Source organism: Stegostoma tigrinum, chromosome 15 (assembly GCF_030684315.1).
Source record: "Stegostoma tigrinum isolate sSteTig4 chromosome 15, sSteTig4.hap1, whole genome shotgun sequence".
NCBI classification, from domain to species: Eukaryota; Metazoa; Chordata; class Chondrichthyes; order Orectolobiformes; family Stegostomatidae; genus Stegostoma; species Stegostoma tigrinum.
Genome location: NC_081368.1, coordinates 51,990,406 through 52,015,523, shown reverse-complemented (window position 1 = coordinate 52,015,523; position 25,118 = coordinate 51,990,406). Strand labels below are relative to the sequence as shown.

Sequence of the window (25,118 nt, the reverse complement as noted above, 5' to 3'; positions counted from 1 at the left end):
AAGTTCATTCCATTCCCTTTCTGCCTAGTATGGATGCCAGGGCCCCTTGAAAGGAAACTCGCACAATACTCAATGCATATAACTCCGGTCTGCTTAACGCTAGACTAACCTGTCAATTCACAATAAATCTGGTCCATAGTACCTTTAGAGGTCCTACTTAATTTGAACCCTAGCTATTCTAATTCCCTCAGTAGTTTCTAATTCCTCCTCCCAAGGGGATTTTATCCTGCGGGCGCTTTTGGCGCAGTGGTCGTGCTCCTATCTGGTTCAAGTCCCATGTTCTCCAGAGGCGTGCAATAATATCTTCTCCGGACAGATTTGATTAGAAAACATCTGGGAATTTCATCCTGCACTTCTGAGACAGCGTGGACTACAGACCCCAGGATGCAATGGGAGCGCATGCGTGCTGGTCCGACAATATCCCGTCATTGTTCGATGACAGCCTAACCTGTTGGCGAACCTGCGTTGATTGGTCAGCCGTCCAACAACGAGGGAACAGACCGCCTTGTGGATGGCTGGTGGGGCTGTCAATCAGCGGCCTTCCGTTGTGTTTGGTTGAGAATGTGCTGGCGGTTATTGGCTGCGAGCATTGCCCAGGCCGCTGTCCAGAAGCTGACTTAGCGGGAGGCTGTAGGTAGGTGATGCTGCTGATGTTGATGCTGGGCGATCGGGGTACCGAGCCTCATCTTTGTACCCGAAGTCGAAGCGAGGAGTCTCAGGCCCTGGCGTTGCTTCCCCGCAAACTTGCTGCAACTCCGCTGTAGGTCGACATCGCCGTTGGCACAGGCTGTACGGGCAGGGGGCTAAGTGGGAGGGATGGGCCCAGCTCCTGCCCCTGCTGCTGCTCCTAGCAACCCAGCTGAGTGCGGTGATACACATGGGGCGTTGCACATCATGCTATGACCCGGCAGTTCTACGGAGCCTTTGCAATGTTAGCTTTTAGCGTTAGATTTTATTGTGCTGGTGTTGAGCCTCAGTTTTGGATTAGTTGCCCCTCTTTTATTAAGGCAGTTGTATTTTTTTAAAAAGAATGCCTAACAACGGACTGGCATTGAAACTGCCTCTCCCACTGTATAAATATCACTCTGTGCTGACTTTGCAACTAATGGCATCCTTCATAATGTTCAGACGATATTCTGCGATACATCCATGGCAGAATAGCACACAATTGCAAGATTGCAGGATTCTCAGTAATGACTTGCATTAAGAAGGACGCACTGTCAAAGAAACTGGATTAACATTCTTTGTAGGAGAAATGTTATGATAGCTTCTTTACCTTTACGTGTAGGACATTGTCAGCATTTGATGTTTACCTTTCTGATTGTTTATTTTGCTACTGGTAATTCACATCACTGATTTCATTTAATCCATTGCGCATGGGATGCTGTAGTACCCCTGGATGGCAATTTTTAGATACTGTTTATAGATTGACTCTGAGGAACACTTTGTATCTCCTTAAATGTTAATGTTATGTGGATGTATTATGTTCTCTCTTTCAGAACATCCTTGTGATAGAAGAAAGAATCCCCATCCTAGTAAACAATGATTTAGAATAGCAGTTTCACAAGTGTGCACTGATATTGGTGTATATGGAGGAGTGAGAATTTGGAGCTTTGAATGAGAGTTGAACAGATGAGAGTTGAAGTTTAAAGAGGAATCACCTAACAAACAAAAATGATTTTGCTTTATAATTACAGGTTATGTGTGCAGATTTGAAATTTCTGACAGAACTAACCTTGGTAGCATTGAAGGTTTCCAGGAGGAGCGGATACTTGGGGCTCAGCAATTAGACAGTTTGGAAACACTTTTGATAATAGTGATCAATTGGATATCTCGTGGTAGGGCCAGCAATGATGATAATTTCACCCTTAATTATTCTGTTTAAGATGTTCGGTCATATTGTTGACTAGGATTGAAAACATACAGAAGAGTTAATTGAAAAAGATTTTTATTTCTGCATCATAACACTTGAAGGTAATCATGGGGTAGAGTGCCAGTTTGATGATTGAGAGTTTAACAGGCATTATATATTTGTTGCCTGTTTTGAAAACCAGCATGATTATTTATTTGAAATGCTCAGTAGATTAGACCTGAGCTTTTCTGGAAATTGTGTTTTTGTTTCTGATGTGCTACATCCGCACTTCTTTCGGTTTTTATTTTATGATTATTTATTCATTTCTCTAACACCACTTTAATAATCAGTAATAATTTGAAGACCTGTTTAAGTGAACGTTTTGATCTACTGAGAGGACTGTAGATTTCATGCACTGACAGCATATAATCTAGAAATAAAAAATATAGATAACACAGTGTAGAGCTGGATGAACACAGCAGGCCAAGCAGCATCAGAGGAGCAGGAAAGCTGACATTTCAGGACTAGACCCTTCTTCAGAAATGGGGGAGGGGAAGGGGGTTCTGAAATAAATAGGGAAAAGGGGGAGGCGGATAGAAGGTGGATAGAGGAGAAGATAGGTGGAGGGGAGACAGACAGCTCAAAGAGGTGAGGATGGAGCTAGTAAAGGTGATTGTAGGTGGGGAGTTAGGGAAGGGATAGGTCAGCGAGTTTTGAGAAGATTTGTAGCTCAGGTTGAGGTTCTGGATGTGAGTTTGCTCGCTGAGCTGGAAGGTTGGTTTTCAGACGTTTCATCACCATTCTAGGTAACATGATCAGTGAGCCTCCGACAAAGCGCTGGTGTTATGTCCCGCTTTCTATTTATCTGGTTAGGTGTCCTTGGGTTGGTGATGTCATTTCCTGTGTTGGTGATGTCATTTCCTGTTCTTTTTCTCAGGGGATGGTAGATTGATTTGGAGCCAATGTGTTTGTTGATGGAGTTCCGGTTGGAATGCCATGTTTCTAGGAATTCTCGTGCGTGTCTCTGTTTGGCTTGTCCTAGGATGGATGTGTTGTCCCAATCAAAGTGGTGTCCTTCCTCATCTGTATGTAAGGATACGAGTGATAGTGGGTCATGTCGTTTTGTGGCTAGTTGATGTTCATGTATTCTGGTGGCTAGCTTTCTTTCTTTGGGATAGGTCAGTCCAGGGAGGACAATCAGGTCAAGGGGGCGGATGAGGCTAGTCGGTAGGAGATGTGGGTGAGGCTTGAGGTCGGAGGAGGGGATCAGTGGGAGGAAGGACAGGTTAGGGAGGCGGGGACAAGCTGTGCTGGTTTTGTGATGTGGTAGGTGGAGGGGATATTTTGAAGCTTGTGAAGCCCACATTGATACCATTGGGCTGCAGGGTTCCCAAGCGGAATATGAGGTGCTGTTCCTACAACCTTTGGCTGGCATCGTTGTGGGACTGCAGGAGACCCAGGATGGACATGTCGTCTGTGGAATGGGAGGGGCAGTTGAAATGGTTTGCAACTGGGAGGTGCAGTTGTTTAGTGCGAACCGGGCGTAGGTGTTCCGCAAAGTGGCCCCCAAGCCTCCACTTGGTTTGCTCGATGTAGAGGAGGCCACAATGGGTACAGTGGATACAGTACACCACATGTAGATGTTCCCGTTGTGTATATCAGACGAAGTAGAGGTTCCAAGTCAGGTGAGAGAAGAAGGCTCCAAGTGGGATGTGCTGAGCATGAATAGATTACTTCAGGGATTTTACAGTTATGAATTGCTTGCAAATGTCTGTAAGACCTTTAATTTAAGGCTATTTAGTTTCAGGAGCTACTGTTTGAGGTGAAAAAAGAAAATGCATTGTAAAATACACTGCCAAGTATGACATTTACATGCGGTACAGTACGAATAGTAGTAACTGCCTGATTTAAGTATTGCAGATTTACATGTATGTGATGGGCATGTATTGAATGTGAGCTCACCAGTTTGTTGTAGGTATGGTGAGGGTGATGGCTTTATGTGTGTTGTAATGTGTGACAGTTATTTGTGATGGGATAAACATTTTTTACTTGTCGTTTTTCACCAAGTTAAACATTGTGTCTAGGAAATTAATGTTTTCCTTTTGTGTCGTGGCTTTCAGTTTAATGGAGGATTGATAGTTATTAAAGATGTTGATGAGTTCTTCTAGTTCTGTTTCTTCCCAGCTGTTCTGTCTAGAGATGTTACGGGATGACTATATTATATTAACAATGAGCTATGAATAAAAAGATAACTTCTAAAAATGAAAAAGTAGCATCAAAAATCTGAAGAAAAGTCCTGGAGTGGGGTGAAGGGACAGAGTAGAGGAGTAGAGCGTCGGGTAGAGGTGAGGTGCCTGGTAACCACAGATTTAACGTTTTTATTTATCAAGCAATTTAAAGTAAGGGACCAGACATCTGAGGTGGTCACTTGTGGACGTACTGAGGATTTCAAGGGAAGTTTTTTTTAAACCCAGACCGTCCTTTGAATATGGAACTTAGTATCATGTGAAATATTTGAGACAACTGGCTGAGGACTCAGGAGGAAGCTAGATCCATTGATCAGGTAAAATGATATAAGGTGAATATAGGACCATGTGAAGCATAATGCATCAAACTTTTGTCACTTTAGTACACGTCGAGTCCATGGAGGAAAGAAGCATTGCTAAACCCTGTTCTGCGGATGTTTTTTAGTTAGATAATACAAATCATCAAAGCCAAGCAATAACCTCCTCATTTGTGAAGTTTAAATGGAATAGTCTGCCATTTAGTCTGTAGAGTGGGCACTCCTTGGTAATATGCAGTATTGTTTGTGACCCACCGTAAATGCTTCAGAGCTGCACCAGGGCCGTGGCCTATTCTCAACATCGTTAGCAAGGACCATTCTTGCCATGGTACTTTTAAAACATGTCATTTGACAGATTTTCTTTTAAATGAGAAGTTTGTTCTGGACTCCCAAGATCCTTTCCTTGATCCAAAGCATGCCCGGGTGATCGTTATTGTACAGGAGAGTGCTGAGATGGAAGTTGGAGGATTTCAAGATTAGGGGGCACATTTTAAGGTGAGAGAAGAGAGATTTTAAAAAGATATGAGAGGAAAATTTTTTATGGAGTGATTCACATGTAGAATGAACTTCCAGAGGAGATGGTAGATGCAGGCACAGTTGAAACATTTACAAAAATTTGGATTCCTGTGTGAAGAGGAAAGGTTTGGAGCAGGCAGGTAGGTCTAATTCAGTTTGTTTGGCATGGACTAGTTGAACTAAAGAATCTGTTTCCATGCAACATGACTTTATGACTGTATGTGCAGTAAATGAGTTGATCAGGTTATGGATTGATATGTGAGGTATAGCGCTAATGGTTTCAACCAGCTTGTAGGTTTTTGTCAATCAGTGCATTTGTGGGGTAGTGATGTTTGCGATGCTTATCAAGCAGAGGATGGCTATCGAGCAGAGGTCTCGAGTTCTGGGTCACATTGTTGCATTTTAATAGGTGTCATGATAGATCAAAAGCTGAACACTGGAGTATTGTGGCGGCAGCATCCTAACTAACTTTGTGTGGTTTGTAAATTGTTTCTGATTTTGACTTTGGCTGCAGAAGGATTTTGCAGAAGGGTTAGGAGAGCAGGCAAAGAACTGGCAGATGGACTATAATGTGGGAAAGTGTGAGGTCATGCACTCTGGTAAGAAGAATAAAAGCACGGGGAGAAAATTCAGAAGCCTGAAGTGCAAAGAGACTTGGGAGTTCTAGTCCAGGATTCTTTCAAGGTAAACTTGCAGGTTGAGTCAGTAGGCAGGAAGGCAAATGCAATGTTGGCATTTATTTTGAGAGGACTTAAATATAAAAGCAGGGATGTACTGCTGAGGCTTTATAAGGCTCTGGCCAGGCCACATTTGGAGTATTGTGTGCAGCTTTGGGCCCCATATCTCAGGAAGGATGTACTGACCCTGAAGCGGGTTCAGGGGAGGTTTCTGAGAATGGTCCGAGGAGTGGAAAGCTTAATGTTTGAGGTATGTTTGAGGACTCTGGGACTATACTCATTGAAGCTTAGAAGGATGAGGGGGAGATCTAATTAAAACTTTTAGAATACTGAATGGCCTGGACAAAGTGGATTTTGGGAAGATGCTTCCATTGGTTGGAGAGTTTGGGACCCGAGGGCACAGCTTTAGAGTAAAGGGAACACCTTTTAGAACAGAGATATGGAGAAACTTCTTCAGCCAGAGAGTGGTGAATTAATGGAATTCACTGCCTCAGAAGGCTGTGGAGGCCAGGTCATTGAATACATTTAAGACTGAGACAGATAGGTTCTTGATTATCAAGGGGATCAAGGGTTACGGGGAGAAAGCTGGAGAATGGGGTTGAGGAACCTTTAAGCCATGATTGAATGGCAGAGCAGACCTGATAGGCCGAATGGCCTATTTCTGCTCCTATGTCTTAGGTATTATGCTGTTTTCATCAGATGTTCCTACAAGGTCAAAGTACTACATAGAACCACTCCCTGGTATATTGGGTCCGGATCATGCTTTACATGATCTATCTGGCTGCCAGTATAAATATGGATTTTTTATTTGGCATTGGTATTGTGACTTTGGATTACACAGGGGAATGAGTTGTCTTTAAATGCATGTTGTAAGCTTGACATTTGAGAGAATGGTATCAAAAGATTTATTCAGCTATTGAATAGGATAAGAAACAGTCTTTAGTAGAAGTATTTAACTGGAGAAGGGCTGTTGTCAGTTGTTTGAGAACAGATCTGAACCAGTTAAACTGCAATCACATGATTGTATCAGTGATAATGGGAACTGCGGATGCTGGCGAATCCAAGATAACAAAGTGTGAAGCTGGATGAACACAGCACAGGGAACGGTCTAGGCCCGAAGCGTCAGCTTTTGTGCTCCTGAGATGCTGCTTGGCCTGCAGTGTTCATCCAGCTTCACACTTTGTTATCTTAAACTGCAATCAGATATTGGCTAGAAAATCTAATATTGAACAAGGGTGTCTTTAAAAAGGATTATTTGGATGCAGACATAGTGTGTTCGCACAATAGACAGACAGGACGAGCAATCAAAGCCAGAACTTGGTGTAAGGGTAAACTTAAGTAGAAAAATGATTTATATGACAGTTGTCAGTTTCATCATACAAGCGAGAATGACACTGAATATGAAGCACTTGGAGGGGAAGTGATAAAGGAAATGGGTGTGAACGAGCATGCAAAGGGACTTTCAACAAATGTGAAAGAGAATGTAAAAGTCTTTCATCAACATATAAATTATCAGAATTTAACTGGGGCAAGTGAAGCCTTTGTGCCATGAATAGATAAAATGAAAAATGATTATTGTGTCCCACGTTCAGCAAGCCATTGCAGAACAAATAAAATCCAAATGAAACCACCAAAATGATCAATTTGCCTTTCTGACTGACTACCAATACTCCCTCTATTTCTTAATTTGATGTATGGACCTCTGAGGTCTATGCATGTATGGCTTCTAATTTTGGAAATCACATGTGTCAGAACACCAATCCATATGTGGCAAACCTCAAAGGAAATTCAGAGAAACTGCATTGCCACAGCTTTCAAGGAGCGTTGCTGACTGATATTCAGGACAAAAGCAATTTGCACCACATTTAGTCTGTAACAGAAGAGTAGCTCTCTTTATTCTAATGTGCAACTTGAATAATGACAGAGACAAGAAACAATGTTAATCTGTTACTATGTAACCTCAACTATACCCTTTCAGACCTCCCCAAATACACACACACTCATGATTTGAAACAGATAAAAGACAAATGGTTTAACTCAGACACTATGTGTGGGGAAAAAAGATATAGCCAGAATAAACAAAATTCTGAAGATCAAAAGTTCAAACCATAAAGTGGAAAGTTATTTTCTTTCAATCTTTTGAATTTAGAACCGAAGATATTAGGTGATTATCGTTGCTTGCTTCAGTGGGACCGAAGGTATCTTAGTTTTAGAATTATCTATTTTAAGTTTTCTTGATTTTCAGTTTTTCCTACACAGAGAGAGAGGGAGAGGGAGAAATGAATATTGTCTGTCTGCAGGCTCTAGCTGTTTCTTCTCCTCCACTGATATTGGTGCATGCATCGTTTTAGCATTGCACAAATCAACCAGTCAGAAGCTGTTGTCAGGCTGGGCCCCAACACAAAATCATGACCTCATCCCCGAGCACCAAACCATCATTTCCCAAACCATTCACAACCTCATCACCTCAGGTGACCTCCTACCCACAGCCTCCAACCTCGTTGTTCCCCAACCCCGCTTCTATCTCCTTCCCAAAATCCACAAACCCGCCTGCCCTGGTCGACCTATTGTCTCCGCCTGCTCCTGCCCCACCGAATTCATCTCCACCTATCTGGACTCCATTTTCTCCCCGTTGGTCCAGGAACTCCCTACCTACATCCATGACACCACCCACACCCTCCACCTCCTCCAGAACTTCCAATTCCCCGGTCCTCAACACCTCATTTTCACCATGGACGTCCAGTCCCTTTAAACCTGCATTCCCCATGCAGATGGCCTAAAGGCCCTCCGCTTCTTCCTGTCCCGCAGATCTGACCAGTCACCCTCCACCGACACCCTCATCCACCTCGCCGAACTCGTCCTCACCCTCAACAACTTCTCTTTCGATTCCTCCCACTTCCTACAGCCAAAGGGGGTGGCTGTGGGTACCCGCATGGGCCCAAGCTATGTCTGCCTCTTTATAGGTTACGTGGAACAGTCCCTCTTCCGCACCTACACTGTTCCTAAACCCCACCTCTTCCTCTGTTACATTGATGGCAGTATCGGCGCCACCTCATGCTCCCAAGAGGATCTCGAACAGTTCATCCATTTCGCCAACACCTTCCACCCCAACCTCAAGTTCACCTGGACCATCTCCAACACATCCCTCACCTTCCTGGACCTCTCTGTCTCCATCTCAGGCAATCACCTATAAACCGATGTCCATTTCAAGCCCACCAACTCCTACAGCTACCTAGAATACACCTCCTCCCACCCACCTTCCTGTAAAAATTTCATCCCCAGTTCCCAATTCCTTCGCCTCTGCCGCATCTGCTCCCAGGATGAGGCATTCCACTCCCGTTCTTCAAGGACCGCAACTTCCCCCACCCCCCCCCACCCCGCAGTGGTTGAGAATGCCTACGACCATGTCTCCTGCATTTCTGCAACTCATCCCTCACACCCCATCCCTGCAATAACCGTCAAAAGAGAATCCCCCTCGTCCTCACACACCACCCCGCCAACCTCCAGATACAATGCAACATCCTCTGACACTTCCGCCATCTACAGTCCGACCCCACCACCCAAGACATTTTTCCATCCCCATCCTTGTCTGCCTTCCGGACAGACCACTCTATCCGGGACTCCCTTGTCTGCTCCACACTCCCCTCCAACCCCCGACCCTTTCCCCTGCAACTGCAGGAAGTGCTACACTTGCCCCCACACCTCCTCCCTCACCCCCATCCCAGGCCCCAAGATGACTTTCCACATCAAGCAGATGTTCACCTTCACATCTGCCAATGTGGTATACTGCATCCGCTGTTCCCGTTATGGCTTCCACTACATTGGGGAAACCAAGCGGAGACCTGGGGACCGCTTTGCAGAACACCAATGCTTGGTTTGCAATAAACAACTGCACCTCCCAGTTGCGAACCATGTTAACTCCCCCTCCCATTCCTCAGACAACATGTCCATTCCTGGGCCTCCTTCACTGCCATAATGACGCCACCCGAAGGTTGTAGGAACAGCAACTCATTCCACTTGGGAACCCTGCAGCCCAATGGTATCAATGTGGATTTCACCAGCTTCAAAATCTCCCCTCCTCCCACTGCATCCCAAAACCAGCACAGCTCGTCCCCACCTCCCTAACCTGTTCTTCCTCTCACCTATCCCCTCCTCCCACCTCAAGCCACACCTCCATTTCCAACCTACTAACCTCATCCCACCCCCTTGACCTGTCCGTCCTCTTGGGACTGACCTATCCCCTCTCTACCTCCCCACCTATACTCTCCGCTCCACATATCTTCTCCTCTATCCATCTTCTGTCTGCCTCCCCCCTCTCCCTATTTATTTCAGAACCTTCTCCCCATCCCCCTTTTCTGATGAAGGGTCTAGGCCCGAAACATCAGCTTTTGTGCTCCTAAGATGCTGCTTGGCCTGCTGTGTTTATCCAGCTCCACACTTTGTTATCTCGATTTCTCCAGCATCTGCAATTCCCATTATCTCTGACCACAGATTCTTAACACTGCTCGGTTTCGAATTCCCTTCTTCTTTTTTACTGCTCCATAGAGAAACATTATGTTGCACAGTTTGAAATATGGCTGTGATAAGAACCTGTGTAGGGGTGTCCACTTGAATTTTGGCTGCAAATCCTGATGGAACTCTGGAAATGCTGATTGACTGAAAGAAATATTTGCTGTTTGGTATTTTCTGAGATCTTACGGCATAAAATGAGTAATTGTTTCGTCTCTTTACATGAATCATTCTCCCCGTGTCTGCGTGGGCTTCCTCCGGGTGCTCCAGTTTCCTCCCACAGTCCAAAGATGTGCAGGCTAGGTGGATTGGCCATGCTAAATTGCCCGTAGTTTTCAGGGGTTTGTGGGTTATATGGGGACAGGGATGGGGATAAGTCTGGGTGGGATGCTTCAAAGAGCAGTGTGGACTTGTTGGGCCAAAAGGCCTGTTTCCACACTGTAGGGAATCTAATCTAATCACTTGCACTTTTTTCAATGTGTTTATTAAAGTGCTAAGTAGTAGGTTTGCTCATGAAATTGAAACCTGTTTACAAAAGGAGCAGTAACAGCGTGAATACAAAGTAGAGAGTAATGTTGAAGGAAGGAGGAAGATAAGTGGTGGATTCTCCCAGAAAATAGTATTCGAACGCTTGTACTTCTAAATGGTTTAGATTTCAATGAGCAGAACACAATTAAGTGAATTATAAAGAGGCGAATGATAGACTTCAAAAGGATATTCAAGTCTTAATACCGACTTGTTAATAAAAATGCTTGCAATTGCTACTTAATTACTAACGTCCCCTGAAGAAGATCTCTGCCTGCCTTTTGCAAAACTCAATGTTTGAATTCCTTCAATTGGATTTCCACCTTGGCACGTTGCTGAAATAGCTCTTTAAAGTCACAAGTAACACCTGATGTGACTGTGAGAAAGGCAAATTATTTACATAATAAGGTATATTGAAAGTGAATGGGTGTTAGACAAAATATGAAAATAGATCCCATCAACGTTTCATTTCTGATGATGGCCTCATTCAAACTAGGCAGGATGAATTTCAGAGTAGCAAATGACAATTTGTCATTCTTGCACTGAGATATACTTAACCCAGTTGATCAGACTATCCTCCTTCAATACCACCTCCAGTGCCTGTCCACTGGCAGAGTGGCTCAGTGGTTAGCACTGCTGCCTCACAGTGCCAGGGACCTGGGTTCGACTCCACCCCCAAGCGATTGTATGGAGTTTGCACATTTTCCCTGTGTTTGTGTGGGTTTCCTCCGGATACTCCGGTTTCCTCACACAGTCCAAAGATGTGCAGGTTAGGTGAATTGACCATGCTAAATTGCCCGTAGTGTTCAGGGACGTGTGTGGATTAGGTGGGGTATAGGGGAATGGATCTGGGTGGGATGCACCAAGTGTAGGTGTGGACTTGTTGGGCCGAAGGGCCTGATTCTTCACTGTAGGGATGCTATGATCGAGACCATTAGTCAGATGGCTGAAAATGCTATTTAGCTGATTCTATTAATGGATATCTAAATGTAGCTAGAGGTTTACCATTAATACTCCGCTTGCCACTTCTGTACAATTACCTCAGGTATCACCTCTATTGCCAATGAATCTTTAACATTGATGCCATACCTAGTGGAATACGATAGCAACAGGTCAACACCAATCAAGGAAACATCCTGCTAACTGTCCTCTGCAAATGCCTCTTTTCCCTCACCCTCAGCTGATGAATTGATACTTCTCCATGTTGGAGAGCAACTGGAAGAAGCATTGAGAGTGGCAAGGGCACAGAATCTATTTCAGCTTAGGAACTTCACATCCACCCAGTGCTTGATATGGCTGAGTCTTCAATAGTGTAGCTACTGGATTAGACCTGCAGCAGATTTGATTGAATGTTTGATGGGGAGGCGATGACCTAGTGGTATTATCATTTGACTGTTAATCCAGAGACCCAGGTATCGTTCTGGGGACCTGGGTTTGAATCCTGCCACGGCAGATGGTGGAATTTGAATCCAATCAATATCTAGAATTAAGAATCTACTGATGACAATGAATCCATTGCTGATTGTCAGCAAAAACCTATTTGGTTCACTAATGTCTTTTGGAGAAGGAAACTGCTATCCTTACCAGGTCTGGTCAACATGTGACTCCAGACCTGCAGCAATATCGTTGACTCTTAATTGTCCTCATTCTGTGAATGAATAATTTTAATTTATTATTGTCACGTGTACTGGGATAGTGAAAAATATTGCTTTGCATGAGGCAAAAGTCTACCAGACATTGTCTTTCCTTCCAAGGAAAATGTATTGATTACACGTCTTGTTTGTCATTTGCTACTCTGAAATTCGTCCTGCCTAGTTTGAGTGAGGCCATCATCAGAAATGAAACGTTGATGGGATCCATTTTCATATTTTGTCTAACACCCATTCACTTTCAATATACCTTTTTGCTTGTGGTATGACAAAGATGAGTCAGCTGGTAAGTTGTCATTCCTTTTTTCCACCCAAAGAGAAAAGGATATGCCAGTTTCCCAGATGGTTGTGAGTGCCCATATTTAATTATGTTTTTGCTCTAGTCTCCGGACTGCATGGAGCAGAAATGGCTAAGGGTCATATACGCAGGGACCTAATTCATCAGTTTTTTTGATTAAAAACTTTCAAGTATTATCTGAAATAATGTGCTTGAGTATGACATTATCCAAAAATGGCTTCCAAAGTCATGATTTGTGCCATCTAGGAACACAAAGGCAGCAGCTGGATAGAACAGCATCACCTCAAGATCCCCACAATGTCACACAAAATCCTGATGACTTCCTTCACCATCATTGGGACAAAATTCTCGAACTCCCATCCGATAAGCACAGTGGTTTATATCTATACAGTATTTGGCAATAGGCAATCAGTCCTGGCCCAGCCAACCGCACCTGCATCATGTGAAAGAATTAATAAAAAGAAAAACTGGTGCAATACTGTTCTATCCAGCCTGCCACCCTTAGTTGTCTTTGGATATCAGCCCATCCTGAAGAGAGAATAGAAACTGCCGATGTTGGAGAATCTGAGATAACAAGGTGTAGAGCTGGATGAACACAGCATCAGAAAATTTTCCGAAGAAGGGTCCTGACCCGAACTGCCAGCTTTCCTGCTCCTCTGATGCTGCTAGGCCTGCTGTGTTCATGCCACTCTACACCTTGTTAGCCCATCCTGATCACTGTTTTCCACATTTCATCCTGCATCAGCCTCTGCCACCCTTGCTGAAATGCATTGAATTCTAATACACAAATCAGTCCCCTTTTACCTTTTTGATGCTTTTGCTCGTGTTATCTGTACATTCTAGCCAAGCTATTTTGCACTCTGCCCCGCTGGTCTTGGAATTTTTTTGTATGCCTCATAACTCCTCTTTACTTGTTGGCTATACTTTCAATCCTCTAGGCCTAATCTCTCTCTCAATTCCTCCACCTCCTTCAAAACCCTTCATAAAACTTGCTTAATTGACCTAGCTGTTAAGTATTCTTAATATTTCCTCAATAGCTCAGAATTCATTTTATGCAGCTCTGTGAAGATCCACAAGATATTCATGTGTTCAAGGTTGCTGAGGTCTTGTTCAAATACAATAGAAAAAAACATAATTTTTGGACCGGAGAGCTAATGTTGTGTTCTTGTTTCAAATCAGAGAATTTTGAAATGGCGGAGCAAGGATCAGCTGATAGGTCTACACAACCTACTGACCCAAGTGGATGTGATGATGTTGGCAGTGGTAGTGCTAAAACATACACACCAGTTTCGGTCTCGGTAAGTATTTATCTTTTTATTTCTATAATTCATCAATTGATCGTAAAGGATTGACCTGATCAGTAAGGAATGTGATTATACCCTGTATTTCAACAAGTGCATTAGAAAGACAGAAAGCATCATAATCTAATTCTTAATTGTCATTGCTGCTATGTAATAGACTGGGAACTAAACTCAGAAAAACACTTCAAACAATCTATTTCTGTCTGCTCTTTGTATTTTTTTAAGTAAATAAAAATGATTTGAAAAGTAAAGCCTTATTGAATTGTGACAGAGTGGATTGAATGCAACATAGCATTAAAAATCTGAACTTCTGAAAGCTTTCAGACGGCTGAAGGGAATTTTCCAAGTTTTTCCTTTCTTACTGTCCGCAGAATCCTACTGGATGCACTGTAATTGTGTGTTCCCATTTTTCTCATTGCCTTTAAATTTCTGTCCCATTTTCTCCTTTCTCAGATGTGTCTTTTCAGATTTGCGTGTAGTTTCACCATCAAATGCATATGTTGGATACCCGCCCCAACTGGTGAATATTTCATAAGATCATACAAAATTAGAGTTGGTGTTAGGACCACTTTTGTGGTGAGAGTTCATCACAGTTCAGCATAATTCTTTAGCTAATCTCCTAATTCCAGTATGAAATACCAGACAGTGATTAGAATTTTGGATTTTAACTGAATTTCCCCATCTGTAGCTCAGTTACAGATGGATCGTAAGCGCTGTTTAGTGATTGTAATGATGTCAACCAGCTGGGCGTCACATAGAACATGAGTTCCCTGGTTGGATCTGTTAATCTGGTCCTATCAGGGAGCCCTGGCTGACAGATTAAAAAGGGTGTCAGAAATACTGACACTCTCTGAATGAGGCACATCTAAATTCAAGGTCTGGTCATATGTAAATAAATAAAATAAATAAAGGGTGACTTGGTGATGAAATACCAACCTCCATTGATTTAGTTCAGGCTGCCTACTGCCCCCAAAGCTGAACTTGTGTAAATTGTTGTCGACAGGGGACTTAACCTGGGCTTTTAAATGTGTATGACTGCTTTACAGATTGGGTAGCAAAATTGCTGATTGAACAATAGGTACCGAGCTTGCACCACCCTTATTTTTTCCTTTTTTAAAATTCATACTGCTCCTTAGCTGCCCAGTTGAGAAAATGAACTGCTGGTAGGTATTTTTCCGAGGTGCTGGGTATCTAACAGTCAGTTCAAGTATGGTACAGGTCTTTCCACTTTGCAAGTTCAAGAGAGCCTACAGTCCAATCTATATTCATTACTGTCTGTAGTTTCTTGCAGTCTTGGGAAGAGCTGTTGCCAAACCATGCTGTGAAACATCCAGATAGAATCCAGAAGAAATATTTGTTTAGGCTATTGCTTCTTTAGTCATTATTGATTAAGAATAAAAATTATAATTCTGTTGAAGTTGATGTTTGAACAGTTGTGGTAGAGCATCATATTTGGACTTTTGTCCTCAATAGTATTAGACAGAATTCCCATTGTGGTTTTTGTGTCAACTTAAGTAAACCCGAAATGATCAGATAAACAATTGTATAAGCACTGTATGACTGTGATTGCAATCTCAGTAAGGTAGTGATCTAAATTTTAAAAAAACACTGGGGGAAAATTTATAATTTCCCAGTGTTTGAAAGGAGTTTAAAATACAAAATGGAAGTAAAGTAAAACTAAAACAATAAGTAAACAAGATAGAAAATAAAGTCATTAAAGAATAAATTCTTTTATAAGTAATTTAAGGTCAAAATATGTTGAATCTGGAGGAAGACACCAACATGCAATAGCTTGGAATTTCTAACAGTGCCTCATTGTACTTGGGTTGTTTAAGGAGGAAACTTGCAACTGTCTTTAGCAAAAAAAATCGCTAAGTGCAAATTTCTTCAACCATTTATGCCACTCCCGAGTTGGCAAAACTAGTTGGGTTATTAACATAACACCAGTCATCAGACAAGGGAACAGAGCATAATTCTTAGACATTTACACCAATTCTGAATGACTTACAATTATGGCTAAATTGTAGGACAGCAAGACTCTAAGCTGACTGTTTAAAATTTCTTTTTTCTGAGACCAATTCTGTTTTCTACTTGAAGGCATAACTTCATTTCTTTCTGCTAGTTTTTGCATTTAGCTGTATGTTAAGTTGAGTTAATATTATTCTCAAAATCTTAGCAATTAATGTTGTTCAAGTTGGTAGAATTTGTTTTCTTTGCACTAGCTTGATCCTGAAATTTTTGGCTGAGTAAATAAACTTTATCTTTAGTTCTAAGAAACTGGTTGTAACTCTTTCATGATACAAACAAAGAAAGTGCTGTAATTGCTTGGTGAGAATTTCTGCTCATTCAAATGTAAAGTGGAGTCACATTTTGGCAAGTATTTTAAGATGAAAATAACTGATTGACAATGCGGTAGCCAAACACAGGCTTTATAAACTCATAACACACAGCTGTTCATGAATGTCAGTTGAATTCCAAATTTTGTATTCTCAAAATGCTTTACTGTGGAATATATGTTGGTATGACATAAATTCTGAGTGAATGTATCCTTTTCATTTCACAAGTTGTAAAAACAATTGGCGTGAATGAAAGGGCATGCATCCCTGGCTCCTACATATTAGTTCACATTCTGCAATCACAGCACCTGTAACATGGACTGTCACCTCTGTTTTATTTGGACCAAATTAGTTGTCATCATTATGAAGAAGTTGCACACTTTAGATGTTAAAAGCCACAAAAATGCAAATAGCAGGAAATATAATAGTTTAATATTGCCACAACCATTTGTTAGAAGGAATATTCTCATTTAAATTTTTCTGCTGAATTCTTTTCTGACCTGGCTTCCAATTTTTTTGTAATTTTGCCTGATGTGTGATAAGAATGGGAAGTTAGAAAAATTTCAAGATAATTAGTGGGTCAGAAAAGTCATTGACTTGACTTTTCTTTGTTCTCCCATTTAGAATAGTGCTGATCTTCCTATTGTAATATCCATTCAAGAGTCCAATTTATGTATTCATCACTGAAGAAAAGTTAATCTTAATACTTCAAATCGGCTCATACTACTTCATTGAAAAGAATATTTCTTGTTTATCTCTTGGTTACCATTTCCAATCTCACGTAACTCAGAAGTCATAGCTAACATACAACTTTTACGATGTGGAGGTGCTGGTGTTAGACTAGGGTGGACAACATCAAAAGTCACATGACTCTGGGTTACAGTCCAACAGGTTTATTTGAAATCACAAGCTTTTGAAGTGCTGCTCCTTGGTCAGTTCTTAAAACAGGGGCAGCCAGATTTTTTCATTCTTCCCTTCCAGCTAAGAATTCTAAGACACAGAAATGTCTTTTTACATTCAAACATTGGTTATCACAGTGATCATGATTTCCTTTGACTACTGTATGACTGTTGTGGCTATTTGTCCAACTATTCTAATGACTTTACTGTTTTGTATTGGTTAAAAACATTAAATATTAAATCTACTGTGTTTGTCAGATGTCTTTCAATTTCTGTTGTACCTCTGTCAGTACCAATTGTTGCCAATTTCTCCTTGTGTGGGTAGTATGTTTATGTTCGGCTGTATTATATTTCATCTGAAGTTTTTTGCCTTACCCATTTTGTCCAGCTTATTCTGCCTTGCCTAAGTTGTTTCTTTTAATTGCACTGTCGTTTTCACCTCAATATTGTCGGCTAAGCCGACTAATTTGAAATGAAGTCCTGAGTCCAGGTTATAAGGTAAATGTGAAACAGTAACACTTCCAATATTGATTCCTGGGCTGTCCAACTCAGTAATACCCCACTTAGATTTAGATTACTTATTATGAAGTATTTGTTTGTTAAACAAAAAATAACATTTTTTTTTATTTCCTGGCATATAACAATAAAAGCAATTCATGATGAGCAACAAGATTGAATCTATCATGTGGCTGCTTCGAATATTTACGCTGGTGTCAACATTCTTTTTTCTGTTTCCAGTATTGGGGTAAGTACATGTGTATCACGCCGTTGCAATGATTGCCATGTTTACAGGCAAAATATTGAGAATTTTGGAATCCAGAAATCCTTTAGTTAACTGTAGCATTCAGGATAGTGTTTATTCATTATAAAAGGTTGCTGTAGCCTTTACTGGCCAAAATAACCTGATGATACTTTCTATTAGAAGAAAATGTTGTTTCCTACGGAATGTTCTCAATGATTCATTATTTGAAGATTAGTAATTGTTGCTATGATTGGTCCAGATCTAAATTTGTTTGATAATTGGATTTTAACTTTTGAAACTGCTTTGTTTTGAAATGTACATTAAGATCCAAAATAGTAATCACTGTCATGTGTAACTGCATGATATAAAAGAAAATTTGCGGATTTCTTTCAGTGTCCTGTGACGAAGTAGTATGTTAAACTTAAAGAGATCAGTTTATGCTAGTCAGACTAAGGTCATGATTGTGTTCTATTCCCCATTACTGTTTTGACCTCTGAGCTGAGCTGCATTCTTCCAGTTGGTTGGAAAAATTTGTCTTAGACTGTGTGTTTTTGTTTTAATCATCTCACTATTTCTAACCAAAAACAGCATTCAGCATAAATATGTCAGATTCCTATGTTCATTCACACACAAAGGAAAACAACATTAGCGATGTGCAGCCTAGGTGGGTTAACTATGATAAATGTGGGGTTACGGGAAGAGAGTCGGTACAGACTTGATAGCTGAATGGCCTCTGATTGCACAGTAGGGATTCTAAGATATCATCCTGCCCGTTTCAAATCCTTCTAAGCATTTTGTGTTTCAAAGAGATCATCTCTCATTTGACTGAATTCTAGAGGATTTATGTCTGACAGCTCAATCTTTTCTAATGGAACATCCCAGTAATTTGCCTCCTTAGCCTCTGATGCATTCTCTGTAAAGCAACTATATCCTTCCTAGTGTAATAAGACCAAATTGTGCTGAATGCTCCATGTGTGATCTCAACAATTTCCTTTCATTGTAATGTGACTTTTACACCCTCTTCTGCAAACCTCTTTATAAGTAAGACAAACATATCATTTCCTTCTTAATTTCCTTCTATACCTGAGGGCTAATGTTTTATGACTCATGCACAAGAACACCCAAGAGCAATTTGAATACTAACATTTCTCGATCTCTCCCCATATAACTACAAAAAGTGCCTTTTAATAGTTTTACACCCCAAGTGGATCACAAAATCACAGAATTGTTAATGGTACAGAAGAAGGTCATTCAGCACAAGATGTCTGTGCAGTTTTCTAAATGAGCCTCATGATTTATTGCCATCTTTCTACGCTTTCCCCATGACCCTGCTCATTATTTACTATAATCATCTAATGCCTGCTTTGTGACTTTATTAAACTTGTATCCGTCAATGTTTGAGACAGTGCATTCGAGATGCAAACTACTGCCTGTGTGAAAAGGTTTCTTCTCAAGTCACCTTTGCTACCTTACTTTAAATCTACACCCTCTCATTCTTGATTAATTTATGAGTGGGAAAGATTTCTCTCTCTACTTGGTTCAGATGTCTTGTGATTTTGAAAACTTCAGTTAAATCTCCTCTTAGCCTTCTCCAATGAACCTATCCCAACATCTCCAATCAGTCATTATATCTGAAGCTTCTCACCCTGGAACGATTCTTGTGCACATCTTCCATACTCTCTCCAATACGTTCATGTCTTCCTAAAGTGTGGCATCTAGAACTGTACACAGTACTGCGTCTGAAGTCTTATGAAGAACCAGCCTGCTGTTGTACTGTATAGATTGTAAGGTATTGTATGCTTTCTTCATCTGTCCAACTGCTGTTAATTTGTTTTTTTTTAAATATACACTAAGAGACAGCATACTTTTCATTGACTATAAACTGAAATGGAAGTTGGACTGCTTTGACTGAAAAGCATGGAAAGTTTTTCAATTTGAAAATCAGCTGTATATTATTACAATACAAAGACAGAAAAATCAAATCAGTCTTTCTATCCCTTTATTCACAACACAGTTTAATTAAAACATTTAATGGTCCTCAAAATTGAGCCCATTCTCTTGTGGAGAGGCAAGCAGACACAGTTAACAGAGAAGTTGTACCTAGAATGTTCGTTTGAGCAGTTTTGAAGATGATAATATTATGGGCACTTGGAATTGTATATTGCTTGATTTCTGAAAACACCAATGAATGGAAACACTTCCAGTTGGCTCGGAGAGTTTGTCATTTAATGCTGAGATTCTATTCTACAAAATTCCAATAACTTGATAATCGAAGGTAACAAGGGAGCAATGAACCTGCTGTCCTGTAACTTTGGCAGCCATAATCCTTCTGACAAAAAAACACACAGTTCAAACTTTGGTTTCCCTTTCTCCTTTTTGATTTAACATTAGCCTTGTTTGGCTGGTTAGAGGTGATCCTTAGAGAACTCCACTACAACTTTTTCTCCAGACTGAAAAATACCATTATGCATTTATTCTGATTCCTAATTCTCAGACAATTTTATAGCAGTGAATTAGTGAATCCCCTTCTCAAATCCACTGCCTTGTTTAAAACCTAATTTCTCAGAGTATGTGATCTGAGGGAATGATCAATCACAAACTAAATTATTGGTTGTAATTGCTGCTGATATCTTGCGACATTAGGATTAGTGAAACCAAGCAAATCCTTTCTTTTTAAATTCAGTGCTTTCAGTTTTTCTAAACACGAATGATCGGAATAGAAAATAACATACAATTAATCAGAATGCTTGATAAAGGGAGAGGTGATACTGTAGACCCTAGAGTTATTGTTAATGCAGTGAAATATTATTGTACACTGCTTTATGGATTTGCTCGTAATTTATTCCACTGTTTCGGTGAAGAGTGTTAGTTTATTTATGTGAAATGCATAAGACTTTTGCTAAAGTAGTGAACAATGAGATTTTGGATAAATGCTTTAAGTACTTGACGCTTATATACTATGGTACATGTTCAGGGCCTGTTTTCGGTTTCAAATTTGTACCTTCAGTTATGGAACCTTTCTGGAATGGAACTAAAAATCAAAACTAAAGGAAATAGAATGGAGTAAAATGAGAACAATAGTATATAGAATGTGAAAGTCAATTACACTGAAAGTAGATGATATGCACTGCTGTCATTTTACCCACTTATAATTTTCTCACAGCCAAAACCCATACTTGTTAAATTTATAATAAAGGTGAGGTCTAACACTACAGCTCTGTTACAGATTTGTAGGAGATATTGGGTATGAAGATGCACTTCATAGTTTATAATGGAAACTGTTGTGTAAATTTCTTACAACAAGTACATTTATTTGGCATTGTGGCACAGTAGCACTTTTTCTCTTGTGTGGGATGTGAGTGTAGTCAGCAAAACCAGTATTTCTTGTCCTTCGCCTTTGAGATGGTAGTGAACCACCTTCTTGAACCACCTGCTTTGAGTTCTCCAATAGTGCTATTAGAAAGGAAGCTGCAGGATTTTGATCAACAATGAAAGAATGTTCCTTGCTTTTCGAAGTTAAGATGGTATGAGGCTTGGAAGGAAAGGTGTTGTTGATGGTGTTCCTATACATTGGCTGAGGTTGTAGGTCTGGAAGAAACTTGGTGACTTCCTGCAGTGCATCTCGTATATAGTAGACATTGCTACCAGTGTGCTTTGGTATTGGAGGGAGTGAATGCTTTAAGGTGGTGGATGGGGCAGTCAAGCAGACTACTTTGTCCTTGATGGTGTCAAGATTCTTGTGTGTTATGGGAGCTGCACTCATCTAGGCAAGTGGAGTTTGTTTCATGGTACTCCTGACTTATGCATTGTAGATGGTGAACAAATTTGAGGGAATCAGGAGGTGAGATACTCGCCTTCAAATTTCAAGCCTATGACCTGCTCTTGTACTTTATAGTATATTCAGTATTTATATGGATTGTCCAGTTCAATTTTGTTTTGTCACTGGTAACCTCAGGATGTTGACAGTGATGGTACCACCATTAAATGTCAAAGGGAGATGGTTAAATATCATATTGTTGGAGCTGGGCATTGCCTAGTGCTAGTTCTTGCCACTTACCAATCAAAGCCTAGTTGTTGTGTGATACTTACTACATGATGATACAAGTGTAGCATGAAGATTACTTAAGGTGGAGCATGTAACTAATGTGGCAAGCCTTTCTACATTTAAATATATAGTGAAAAAGCTGGCATGAAGTGTGCACATAAAGACAATAAAGAATAAATTAATTACAAGTGGACTTAGAAGCATCATGTTATGGCCTTTTAAAAGTGATCTCACTGATTAGAAATTGAAGTGTAACTATCTATTTATTAATTCATATTAAATAAAGGTTATGAATTGATGCAGCCTTCACCTTTGATACTGTTCTTGCAGACTGCACTGAGCAAGCCCAATGGCCACATTGTATCTTCTCATCATAACTTATTGTATCGTGCCAAAGCAAGTTAAATCTGAGACCTGGGATAACTGCTTTTCTTCGTGGGTTAGGAAAGCTTAGACAAATAATAGGCGTGCTTGAGCATACAGGCAGAATCTGGGAAAGAGCAGCAAAATGAATGTGGCAAAAATATGTAGGTGCTAAAAAGGGAGTAATGAATATTAAAAAGACAGATTTAGCCTCATGAATGAAATACCTCTGCCAACTGCTAGGACAAGGGTCAGAATTAATAAGTTAATGAATAAGCTTTATTCATGACATTGAAGTTCAACATCTAGAAGGTCAAATTGCACAATGACGCAAACAGCTTAACATTATTTCTTCCAACATGCTGAAGGCAAGGCAGCTGTCACATTGAAGAGGAAAAAGCATTGAAACATATTGGACGGCATTAACCAGACATTGTAATGACTGTGTGTTCAGATATCCAAGGCTGAGTTCTTGTTGTGAGTTGCAGAACTGTTACTAAAACTCAATCTCAGTTGGGTAATGTCAGGAGGATGATGGCAACTCAGTTGTCTATTTGTAATAATTTGGACTGCTCACCAGCTACTTTTGGGAAGTTCTATTATTTAATGTGTGCATAATGAGGGCTCAAATCTGCATTTGCCATTGACCTAAGAATCAGCAGGGACTGTCCATTTTTGGGGAGGTCACATCATCTAAAAGATGACGGACCTTGCAACAGAAATTCAGAACTGAGACAATCCTCCATGGTATAATTGATAATGCAGTAATTAAGCCATGTAGTTTCATGGTATTTCCAGGGCATTGTTACTAGTTGAACAACTAGCCTAACTATGTAAAAACTGAATACCTAGATTTGCCACCGAGGGCTGGTGTTATTCCTACTTGGTTGTAGATCATCCTGCATGTCAGATCCGTAAGTGGTGGTGGGCTCCTTTCTGGAAAAAATGAATGAGAGACTTTTGAATAGTTGCTGTGGTGAGTGACACAATTTTAGCTGTTTCAATTGACAACACCATCTTGGAACCCACTTGGGAGTTTCTTAGGACAGTGTCTTAGCCCTGTTAACTTGCTTTTAAACTCTTTGAGCTTGTGTTGGTGAGATGTTGTTCGACATTCTGGACAGAAAGAAATCAAGCTGTTGATTTCTCATTGCTTTATTTACAAATTCTCGAGCATAATGACAGGATTCCACAGGACTTGACACCCAGTTGACGTTTAAAAAATTTTTTTTTAAAAAAAAGGGAAATGTAAGTTGTAGAAAAGTCCTATAAAACCAAGTTTGTTTAAAAGAAACACAGTTACAGTAATTTCCCAATCCTGTCTTGCTTTTGCTTTGCAAAGTATCACAACTCAGTGCCACATATTTATTAGTAGTTGATGCATATGAAGAAGCTGAGTGTTTTATCTGTGTTTCTTCTTCATAGAGTTGCTGAAGGTGGACACTTCTTTCAGAGAGCGTTACTGGCTAATGCCCTGACAAGTGCTTGCAGGCTTCATCAGAGGCTACCCAGATTCCGGTTCAGCAGAGCCTATGTTACACAGGCACTCTTGGAGGACAGCTGCCACTACCTGCTGTACTCACTCATCTTTATTACATCCCATCCCATTACCTGTATCCTTCACTGTGCTTTATTGTGTAAACTCAATCATTTTTATGACTGTAATCAGATCTTGTGACAGGATTTACTGCATTTAAAAAAGAAAAATCTAGGGATAAGGTCTTGCCAAGGGGAATAGACTTTCGTTGCTATTTCTCTTTCTCTCCGCCTACCTGATTATTTCCAATAAATTTATATAGTGTAATCCAGAAAGTTTAACTGACAAGTCACCCAAGTATCTTACAATGGCTACAACTTCAGTGAAATGTGTGGCAGTAGAGATATAACAACTTTTTGGAAGTATCTGTTTCCTATTGATATTGGAAAATAGCAGTAAATGAAGGAATCTACAATGTTTTTAGTTATTGGTTTTTCTATCATGTACAGAGCACTTTTTAGGAGATTTAGGTTATTCAATAATTGAACTCTTAATCTTCCTTGATGAACCCTTAGTTGACAATTACACCAATTGATATTCTATTCTTCACATTGTTCCTTTCTATCAGTCCACTAAGCTATTTGCTTTTTTTCAGTCAAGACTTAAAAAGCAACCTTACAACAATGAGTAGGAATACTGGGAAAAGATGACTGTTGCTATTCATGTGATTTAAGAAAAAATTATATGGTGAAATTTCCAATTGTGTGTAGCTTATGATAGGACTAGCATATATCCATCACAATTGTAATCACAACTCATCTTTGACTGAAACCCTCATCCATGTCTTTTTACAACACTAGACTTGACATTACCAACTCATGTCTAGCTGGTCTCCCAAATTCTACTTCCCACAAACATAAAGTCTAAAATTGTACTACATGAATCTTAACACTGAAAAGTTGCCTATGCTTGTTTAACTATATTGTTGTTTTACCTAAACAGGAGCCAATTTTAAATTATTGTTTTCAAGCCACTTTGTTCTCCTCCCTGTCTCTGTTACCTTCAGTACCACAGGTGTCCAAGATATCTGTGGTGAGCTCATTCCGACTTCTTGCTCATCCCTGGTTTTAATTCTGTGACCATTGGTCGCCATGTCTTAAGTTGCTAAATCTCCATGCTCTGGAATTCCCACCCCAAACTCCTATGTCTCACTATCCCTCTTCCCTCCTGAAATCTTAACTCTTGCCTGACCTTTTGATTGTCTGCCCAAATATCTACTTATGTAACTTGCATTGCTCTAAATGCACTCTGAAATGGAGCCAAGTTTAGAAACAAGCAACATAGATAAGTGGTTGTGGAAAATTTA

At 40.4% G+C, this 25,118-nt stretch overlaps 1 protein-coding gene across 2 annotated transcripts in view; it reads left to right on the top strand.

Moving 5' to 3' along the window:
• Positions 1-509: 509 nt before the first annotated feature.
• Positions 510-25,118, top strand: part of LOC125458941 (transmembrane protein 33-like) — a 140,373-nt gene continuing 115,764 nt past the window's right edge. Inside the window, exons 1-4 of one of the 2 annotated variants that reach the window (XM_048544792.2) lie at positions 510-634; positions 13,769-13,887; positions 17,776-17,870; positions 23,701-23,888. In XM_048544792.2, coding sequence (XP_048400749.1) covers positions 13,780-13,887; positions 17,776-17,870; positions 23,701-23,888 — 391 coding nt within the window. In that variant the 5' untranslated portion in view covers positions 510-634; positions 13,769-13,779. The other variant, XM_048544793.2, reaches the window with a different exon arrangement.